The sequence below is a fragment of the Myxine glutinosa genome, chromosome 14 (genome assembly GCF_964187855.1).
Source record: "Myxine glutinosa chromosome 14, kmMyxGlut1.1, whole genome shotgun sequence".
NCBI classification, from domain to species: Eukaryota; Metazoa; Chordata; class Myxini; order Myxiniformes; family Myxinidae; genus Myxine; species Myxine glutinosa.
The window spans coordinates 68595788-68602511 of NC_136274.1; the positions used below are offsets into that span (position 1 = coordinate 68595788).

At 45.9% G+C, this 6724-nt stretch overlaps 1 protein-coding gene across 2 annotated transcripts in view; it reads left to right on the top strand.

Moving 5' to 3' along the window:
- ILKAP (ILK associated serine/threonine phosphatase) overlaps nucleotides 1–6724 on the top strand; it is a 153671-nt gene that overhangs the window by 118292 nt on the left and 28655 nt on the right. For both annotated transcript variants that reach the window (XM_078768231.1, XM_078768232.1), the window contains one exon: nucleotides 3157–3278. In XM_078768231.1, coding sequence (XP_078624357.1) covers nucleotides 3157–3278 — 122 coding nt within the window. The remainder of the gene's footprint in view (nucleotides 1–3156; nucleotides 3279–6724) is intronic.

Here is a 6724-nt window from a genome sequence, read left to right on the forward strand (position 1 = left end):
CATCAAGGGCGGAGCCAGAGGGTCGCGCGACCAACCAGGGCCGAGGTGAGCACACCGATGGGCGTGTCCTGAAGGCCGGCGGCTTGATCGCCGGAGGCGTTATAAAGGCGCGCGCGCAAGAAGCAAGGGAGTGGTCGGTGGTGAGGAGTGATTGGACCAAGAGAGAGAAAGAGTGGTTGGACCAAGAAAGAGAACATAGAGAACATCCAAGGAGAGGACATCCCGGAAAGCACAAAGCCTGCTATTCGTCGCCTTGCTCGCCAAGGTTGGACTGAGCAGTAGTTAACAGCAAGAAGCCTGTTGTAGTCCTGGAAAAGCGCGCGACGTCCACCGCCGCAGCAGCAGACAACAGCAGCAGCAGCGGCGGCCACAGCAGCAACAACAGCCGCTTGGGGCCTGGACGGCGGTTTTGAGCAGGGCCGCGAAGGAACGGCGGCTGCTAACCGCGCCGATCGTGCTGCAGGACCCCCTTGGACCTTCCTCTCCCTCCAGCCATCCACCTCCTGCCTTTCCATCCTTTTTGTGTACGTGAGTTTGTTCTGTTTGTTTTGTCCCTGGGGATTTAATTAAGCTTGTATAAGGAATTTGCACTGTGTCTCTAATATCTTCTGTATATTATTTTATTATCTTTCCTTCTTCCTTGGTTATTTTGAGCCTGTATATAGTAGGAATAAATTTAGTAGTATTTTCAACCTTTTTTTCGTCTTCTTCTTCTTCTTCTTCTTCTTCACATCCGTGTCGCTTTTGTCTTTTCCATATTGAATATCTGTGGCGTGATCCGGCCAACGTTCGGGAATCGGGTTAGTCGGGGTAACTGTTAGGGCCGCGGGGCCTCCGCTCGGCAAAACGAACATCTTATCCGCGGACCGTAACAATATTGTCCCACCTTTTTCGCTTCCTGAGTTAATGAAACAATGAATTGGGTTTTATTTGTTCTTCTGTTTCAAACTGAATGCACTTCCAACCAGTATAGCTGCCCAGTATATACGGCTCAGATATGTTGTTTCGTCGTCCAAGTGGTTTGCATTGAGGAATCTTCAGACATCACGTGCCAGCTATTAGGTTTCCTCCCAAGGGTAGGGCAGCAGAGGTTTATGAGACCCCAATATTGTAAAGTTGTTCTTGATGTATGGCTATATAAACAACAAAATTGGTTGAACACGAGAATTCTAGAAAGACTGATGAATGTTGCCCATTTGTAGACTTTTCTGCATACGTCACATGGAACTATATATTGCACAGGATATTGCAGGCCAAGTGATTTGAATTTTAGTTTTCAAAGTAAACACAAATATTGAAGCTATAACTCCACTAAAGCAATTTGGTGTTTGTGAAACAACTTTAATCATTGTCACGAACAAAGTGCGATGCCTAATCCAAAGTCTGATATGACATCGAAACAAATGCATATACTGTGTTCCATGGACTGGAATTTAAACTCCGTGACCCCCGCCTCAGCTCGTCCCCTCCCCTCAAACAAATTAAATAAAGGGTGTCCCTTATCAGTTTGTCATCTACATATTACATGCGCACTGGAGTGTTTGGGTTTGTTTCTTTCCAGACCCAACTGCTCTTCCTTGTTACCCTCCTCAACTCGAAGGTGGATGAGCGGGAGGTATGGGGGATGGGTTATTCAGTTCTTGATTTATTTCCACTTATTTCCTGAATTCCCACTGGCATGTGTGAGTAATTGAGTCAATTATCATGACAAGCCTGGTTTTTTTAATTTTAATTAACCTCTTTAATGCCAGATCATCAGTTTGGTTTCTCTCCTAGCCACTCCAATTGCTCTCTCTGCTCTCTCACTAATGAATGGACAGTCTGACTCTCAAACAAGAACATTCTCGCACGTCATCATCACTGCATCCGGTATTATCTCGAACTCAGTCTTGCTCAAGTAGCTGTTTGACGGTGGCGGTCCCAGGGTTTATTAATTATCGACAGATTGTCAGAATATCCTTTCCGCTGACAATCGACGTGTTGTTCCGAATGAAATGATCAAAATCAGTCGTCTCCTCCACCTGTCCTGTTTTTTATTTTGTTTTTTTTTTGTTTTTTTTAACCGTGCAGACAACAACCCCACTGTTTCTCTGGGAGATTATCTCTACAGCTTCACAGATGACCGACTTTACCATATGGCAGGCAGCCGCACACACCTGTGAAATGCAGGTTGCAGTTACATTTATGTCTGCAGACCTGGGGAAATAAATTAAACTATAAAACCACTTGAAGCATAATCCCACATTCTCATTCTGTATTTTTACAAAGGTCATCAGATAAAGCTCTCAATTTACTTCTCCAACTAACTTCAAGTAGAAGCACAGTTTTTGCAGTTACTTGGCCTTACCTGCCCTAGCCTAATTATGTTTCTAAATCTGCTTCAAAGGTATGTTGCTACTTTCAAATTCTCTCGGAGGCGTCTTTGAATCTCTCACGTCGTAATGGTGTCCAAGGCATTTACCTTTGGTGCTCTGGAGTGTTGCTGTTCTCTAATATCTCAGGTGCTTCTTCATTACATATTGTCCCTCTGTGGAGATTTCAGTTCAAGGCTCTGACTCATCGGAGTATCTCGACACAAGGCGAAGAAACAATTTGCCTCGTCATCTCGCATGGCTTACAGATGATTACTGACATCGTTTCCTTTTTTCCCCCACCTGTTGTCCTTTATCACTTTTCTTCTGGTCTTTCCTTACCTGCATGCTCTATCATTTGCCCCTCTCCAGCCCCTCCTTTTCTTCTGCGTTCGTCTCTTCTCAGCTTTCTGCTCATCTCCAATCTTTGTCTTTCTTTTCATTTGTGGAAAAGCTTATCTGATACTGCCAACATTGCTGTTCCTTCCACTCATTTAATATATCATTGCCTCTTAATTTGTCTTTCATAGCTTGCTATATCTATGCTTTCAGGTTTTGTTTTCCTAACCTTCCCAATTCTGTCTGCCTGAACATTTATGTTAATATGTCTCTCGAATCTCTGTTGCCTGTTTCCCCCCACTTTGGTTTCAGATTGTCTGTCCAACCTAAGCCCATCTCTTCCTTGAGCTTTGACTTCACTATTTAGCGACAACAAAAAAAACAACTCTCCCGGATAGAGGGAGGGTGTGCCCACTTTGATCCAAGGGTGCTTGTGAACCGGGCTGTTGTCCTATCTGTGCATCAGGCCGTTCTGTGTCGGAGTAACGAGGACGGCAAAAACCGCATGGCTGTGACCCTGAGCAAGGACCACACGCCAGGCCAGTATGAGGAGCGGATGCGCATTCAGAAATCCGGGGGCATGGTAAGGTATGGCCAGAGTATAATTCTCCTGTCACGATTAAAAGCTAGTATTGTTACTAATTGCACTCTTGTGGGGGTGACAATTCACAGTAAGATGGTTTCTGTTTGTTTAACCTTTCGAATGTCATTGGTGAAAACACGAGTTGATTTTTGGCAACCAAAACAGGATTTCCCTTCCTCTTGCACAAGGGCCTTCTGAAGGCCATGCTCTATTCAGTGTTTGAGTCACCACTTTGGTCGAGATGAAACAAATGTATTGAAAATGCAGCGAGCGATATATAGCAGCTTAATGAGATGATGGTAATCGGAGACTATATACCTGAAAATGAGCCCCACTCGAGCTTGTTTAACTGGTAGGTTAACTCTACCCAACCAAAATTTTCTCTTTTTTGTGTACCTAGTCGAGGCTCGTATTAGAGCTGACACATAGAACATTATAAAGGAAACGGGAGACAAGAGGGGGACAGAGAGGGAAGCACAACAACAGTGGAGAACACGGGCATCGGGATATCTATGGAAGAGAGATGGCTTGGACAGGGTACATGGGATAAACAAGATGGACACTGCTCTTTCAGGAAAGAAAATGGACTTTGAAAAAGATGGATTTGGGGTATATTAACAGGGGTAGAAAAGATCAAGGTTTTGGATGGGGGAAGATAGGAGATTGTGGTGAACAGCTGTTTTAAAGACCTGGAGGGAGGAGAGGGATTGAAGAGAGTGTGGGAGTTTGTTCCAGAGGCGAGAAAAAGAGGCATGAAAGAGTGAATGGGAGCAGAGTCTTGATTTTGGCAGTTTCACCAGAAGAGTGTTTCTGACAGATATTGTGTGTCCTGCAGGAATATTTGGGGGACAGAGCACAGATAGAGCAAAAGGGGAGCTAGGCTGGAGAGGTGTCTGTAGAAGACTGAAAGACGACCAACCTGCCTGCAGTGAGAGAGAGTGAAAGGCCCTCGGAATCAGCTTCATCGCAGGAGATACCAGTGATTCTGAAAGCCTTTGTTTTCTACAGCGTGAAGCCGATCTAGGTGTGAGGCAGGAGCACCAGCCTAGAGCGGAGAGCAGTACTCCATCAAGCTGCGGATGAAAGCCTTATATGTGGTGAGGAGCTCAGGTGTGCCGAGGAAGGACTTCACACGACGGAGGATGCCCAGTAGCAGATAGTGAAACCCCAAAGCTTGAGTGACAGAACTTCTTCGAGATGATTGTTGAGAAAGTAGATGGGAGGGTTGTCCAGACGGTCTTTTCGGAGAGACAAAGTGAGAGTGTGAGATTTGTCAGGATTGAAAGACATGTTCCACTTGTTTGACCAGTTTGTGATTTTGTCCAGGTCTTCAGAAAATGAAGAGGCTTCAGACTGCCGATCTGAGGGTTGAGATGTGGAGCGGCAGAGAGTGGAGTCATCAGCACAACGATAGAGAGCATTTTACAGAGAGTCGGAGAGATCATTGATGAAGACTAGAAAAAGCACAGAGCCCAGAGCACTGCCTTGGGGAACTCCAGCCTGAACAGGAAGGGGAGATGAGAGAAACCCATTCAGGGCCACACGTTGTCTACGACAGGGCAGGTACTCAGCAAGCCATGTGTGGAGGTTTCCATGGATACCATAGGAGGAGAGTTTGGTGAGCAGGGCAGGGTGCCAGACCATATCGAAGGCACAACCTTCCCCTGGTGTTAAGGGAGACAGCTCCGATTTCCTGTTTGGCATTGAGGACCTCCATCCATTGCTGAGACAGCAGAAGCAGCATGTCCAGACTAGAATGACCTGGTCTGAATCTAAATTGATGATCCGAGATCAAGCCTTTTTTTTTTTTTTTTTTTTTTTTTTTTTGTATACAAGATCGAGGCTCGTGAAAGAGCGAACATTAATCACACAGAAAGACAAACAGACACACAAAACAAATAACATCGGGAGCGGTAGACAAGATGGGGAGAGAGGGGGAAGGACACAAACACAACATTTGAGAGCAGGGACCGAGAGACATGGAGACATCGAGAGAACTGTGGGAGGGAGAGGGCTTTGGGGGGGAGGCATGGGAAGGGGGGGGGGGGGTGGGAGAGGTATAAAACATATGGACACTGCCAAGACTTCCAGGAAAGAAGTTGGAATTTCAAACAAGGTGGATCTGGGGTGAATTAGTGGGGGTAGAAAAGATCAAGGTTTTGGATGGGGGAAGATAAGAGATGGTGGTGAACAGCTGTTTTGAAGACCTGGAGGGATGAGTGTGATTGAAGTGAGTGTGGGAGTTTGTTCCAGAGGCGGGAGAAAAGAGGAATGAAAGAGTGAAGGTGAGCAGAGAGCCGAGATTTCGGCAGTTTAACCATCAGAGGGTGGCTGGCAGATCTTGTGCGACCTGTAGGAATATTTGGGGGACAGAGCACAGAGAGAGATGGGGGAGCAAGGCCGGAGAGGAGTCGGTAGAAGACAGAAAGACCACCTACCTGCCTGCGGTGAGTGAGTGAAAGGCCCTCAGAGATAGCTTCATCGCGGGAGATTCCAATGATTCTGAAAGCTTTGGATTCAACAGCGTGAAGCCGAGCCAGGTGTGAGGCAGGAGCACCAGCCCATAGGGGAGAACAGTATTCCATTGAGCTGCGGATGAAAGCCTTGTATGTGGTGAGGAGCTCAGGTGTGCCTAGGAAGGACTTCGCATGACGGAGGATGCCCAGTCGGCGACTGGCTTTGGAGGCCAGCTTGGAAATGTGGTTTTCCCAAGAAAGATCATGGCAGATGGTGAGACCCAAAAGCTTGAGCGACAGAACTTCTTGGAGAGGCCATTGGAGAAGAGGGAGGATTTAATGTCAGAAGTGATGATGGATTCCATGACATTGCTGATTATTGGGAGCAGGCTGATTGGTCTGTAGTTGCAAGGATCTGTTTTTGCACCTTTTTGTGTAAAGCGGTGATGTTGGCTGATTTCCAAGCAGATGGCAGATGATCTTGAGCAATAGGGAGGGTGAAGAGAACAGAGAGAGGGTGAGATAGAGCGGCAGAGCAGGATTTTAGGACCCGTGGGCTGATGCAGTTTGGTCCAGTTGCAGAATTGGAATCGAGGTTTGACAGCAATTTGAGAAACAATTGTTCAGCAAATCTACAGTGTGAATGTGGAGAAGGACATGTGGGTGGCAACATGTTAAAAATCTTCGTCAAGCTGTGGTAAACAGCAAACAAATGCAGATGAACATTTATCTCACCAAATAAATTGGCAATTAGCCGAAGTGCAGTAAAGGAGATTTTCAGTTGCACCCGTCAGCCCTGACACATTATCGAAAATATAAATCTGATAAAAATTGTGTTCCTATTCGAATGGTAATTTTGATGATTTTTAATTATCCTCATGTTTAAAACTTTTTATTTATTCGTTTTCCCCTCATCCACCCGTTGTATTGATTTGGGATTTTTGAAAGAAGGTGCCAAATTTAAACATGTGAGCAACCACAACCAACACCAGTAA